Here is a 2,975-nt window from a genome sequence, read left to right as displayed (position 1 = left end):
AATTAGTCTTTTCTCATAGCCCCATTTAATATTTCGAGTAAAAAACTCAAATGAGCCAAGGGCTGAGCAAAATTATCCATATCCGCCAAATCAAAAATTGAGACAACATTCCACCAGAACATATTTTTATATAATTCGAAACAATAGGTTTCGAACTAGATATGTATGTAATTCGAATTGAATGAATTCGAATTACTCCAAATCACTAAACCCACGTAATTCGAATCAATTCGTGTCGAATTACTACCATGCAGAATCAAAGGTAATTCGAATCAAGAAGATTCGAACTAGCTAAGGGTAAATCGAATGATATCAATTCGAATTACTAAGAAAATGTGACGAATGACGTTTTTCGAGACTTAATGATTCGAATTACTACTCCTTCGTAATTCGAATTGATTGGATTCGAATTATATTTATATGGTGCGGATCAAGTTGTTTCGAATTAGTGTGGAGTGGAGCTCTATATATATGCAGCGAACTCATGGAGCTGTGAACAAAGAAGTGAGATGGCTAGTGAGGATAGTTTTCTAGTGCTGGTACACCATAGAGGATCGGTTAAGAGAAAAACTCGCTCTGGCGTGAAGTTCACTGATAAGGATCCTCTATGTATTGTCGTGAGTCCCACCACCAGCTACGATGCTTTCGTTAGCTCCGTGCTTGTCAAGCTTGGTCTGGAAGGAGTGAAAAGGGTTAAGAAGTTTTACTATCGCATTCCAACCACGGTTCTCCATGATACGGTGAAGTATGATTGTTTCACCATTGGGAGTGACGAGGACTTGCAGGACATGTTTCTTTCTCGTAGGCAGTTTCCCGAGGTGAGGACACCAGAGCTGTTGGCAAAGTTGGTTGACGTGGTATCAAGCTCGGGTGGGTCGAACCGCAATGCCAACACTATAGCCACGGTGGCCGGTTCAAGCTCGAGACCTGTGGTTGCTTCCTCCTCCATTCCAGTGTATGAGCCAGCGGTCTAGCCTGCCGCCTCCCCATCGTTTGCTGTTGATCTTAGCGGCAATGTTGGAGACGAGGTTGGATATGGGGAACATCTTCCGACCGACGTACGGTGTCCTACACCGGCTGGAGTGGGAGAGGGCTTGTTTGATGATGCAGATGACGATGATCTCGAGCCGGATCTTATCGCCGATGAAAGCGGCGATGATGTTGGAGCGAGCGATCCGATAAGGGCTACTGGTGGAACTAGTTCTGGCACACAGCAGTATCCACCCCATTTTTCATCTTTGGACCTGGAAGCCATGAGACAGGATGAATATCCTGGGCAGCTTGCTGGATTTGGCGCTCAGGATACGGAAGGGTCCGCCGGTATGATAGAGTTCCAGGTTGGTCAACAATTTCAGGACAAAGATGAGGCGCTGTTGAGTGTGAAGACGTACAGCATCCGCCGAGGGGTATAGTACAAGGTAGTTGAGTCTGACTATCGAAGGTACGTGGGAAAGTGTTCAGAGTTTGGGAATGGGTGCACATGGTTGATTCGGTTGAGTCTCCGGCAACGTAAGGGCATCTGGGAAGTCAAGCGGTACAACGGAGGTCCACAACCAAGCCCAGCGTCAGTGTGCGTCGACGGATCTCCCATACCAGATCCATACCACTCACCATCATGCCCCCCCTACTGGGCCTGTCAACCCCGACTGCCTCACCTCGTCCAGCTGCATCTCTCACAGGGTGGTGGATATCATCCCTAGCATCAACCCCCATCCTCCTACGTCCACCTCCACGTCGTCTCCCTCGACCCCTACCTGCGTCCTCAACCTCATCCATGGCATCATCGAGCCAGGCATGCTCTCGCTGGCTACGACGTGTGCCGACTCGAGCTCGCCTCTCAACACGACGTCTGTCAGGAACATCGTGGACTCGGTCCATCTCAGGAACTCGGCCTGGACCCCTCTGAGTCGCCTCACCCGGAATAGGAATACCTCGTGGATCGCCCAAGTACATCTCTGGCGACAGGAATCTCTTTCCATGCTGATGCCACCATGTCAAGAACTCATGCGAGGGGCCGGGGTCGGCCACAACGTCGAACTGTAAAATGTGATCCGCACGCTCCTGCCAGTGAAGATGCCAATCAGCTAGCTGCGCCGGGAACCAACGGTCACCTCCTCTCCCGTCCTTCGACATCAAGAAGTCTATGTTCAGGGCGGGACGCGGTGGGGGCTGTACGCCGCCAAACTGCGGTAGCACTCTATCAACCTGATGCCACTCAACAACCACAAAATATATCAAGGACGTCACACACCGCCATAACATCGTATGCCGAGGCTCCAATACCTCCGGATGGACAACCTGGATGACGTCGAGTGCGCTATAGGACATCCATATGAACTGTAAACACCGTAAACATTCTATTAAAAGTCACTCTTAAACTTTAAAAACTTAAAGACTGACTAGCTACACATACGGCTGATGGTACTTACATCCCGAGGCTGTAACAGGTCGATCTTCAGGCGAGCCATCTGAACCCTAGGCCCCTTGTTGCTAATCCTAGGATTGTAACCAGACCACCTGCGTAATAAGTAAAGGTTTATAATGCATTCGTGAGTCATACTAAAGTGAATACCATAACGATACGTAATACAAAAAACTAAACGTACCTCGAGGCAAGGGGCCAGCTAAACGCATCACACCGGGAGGGCCTAAAGGACGGAAACCTCCAAAAGATCCAAGACTGCAGTAACTGTAGCGGCCCAGCTAACTTCACAACATGTCTGTTAGCGACTCTGCACATGCATCGGTACAACCATGCGAGCGCCGCCGACCCCCAACTGTAGCCACCCATCTCCTCGAGTCTAGCAACAAAGGGTAGCCATCTGATGTGTATACGATTGCCGGACTTGTCGGCAAACAGCTGCGTCCCCAACAACATCATGATATAGGCACGGGCAAAGCGCCTAACTGTCTCCTCGTCAGCCCCTTCGGGACACTCTCCAAATGTCTCCTGAAACCATGTACAGTTGACTGCG

At 49.5% G+C, this 2,975-nt stretch overlaps 1 protein-coding gene across 1 annotated transcript; it reads left to right on the top strand.

Moving 5' to 3' along the window:
- On the top strand, positions 510-1,412 carry LOC107633876. The gene is made up of 2 exons (XM_016337471.1): positions 510-955; positions 1,010-1,412. The coding sequence occupies exons 1-2, from the start codon at positions 510-512 to the stop codon at positions 1,410-1,412; spliced, it is 849 nt and encodes a 282-aa protein (XP_016192957.1).

Source organism: Arachis ipaensis, chromosome B03, assembly GCF_000816755.2.
Source record: "Arachis ipaensis cultivar K30076 chromosome B03, Araip1.1, whole genome shotgun sequence".
In the NCBI taxonomy this organism is placed as follows: Eukaryota; Viridiplantae; Streptophyta; class Magnoliopsida; order Fabales; family Fabaceae; genus Arachis; species Arachis ipaensis.
The sequence above is the reverse complement of the archived record's forward strand: the minus strand, read 5'-3'. Positions and strand labels throughout refer to the sequence as shown.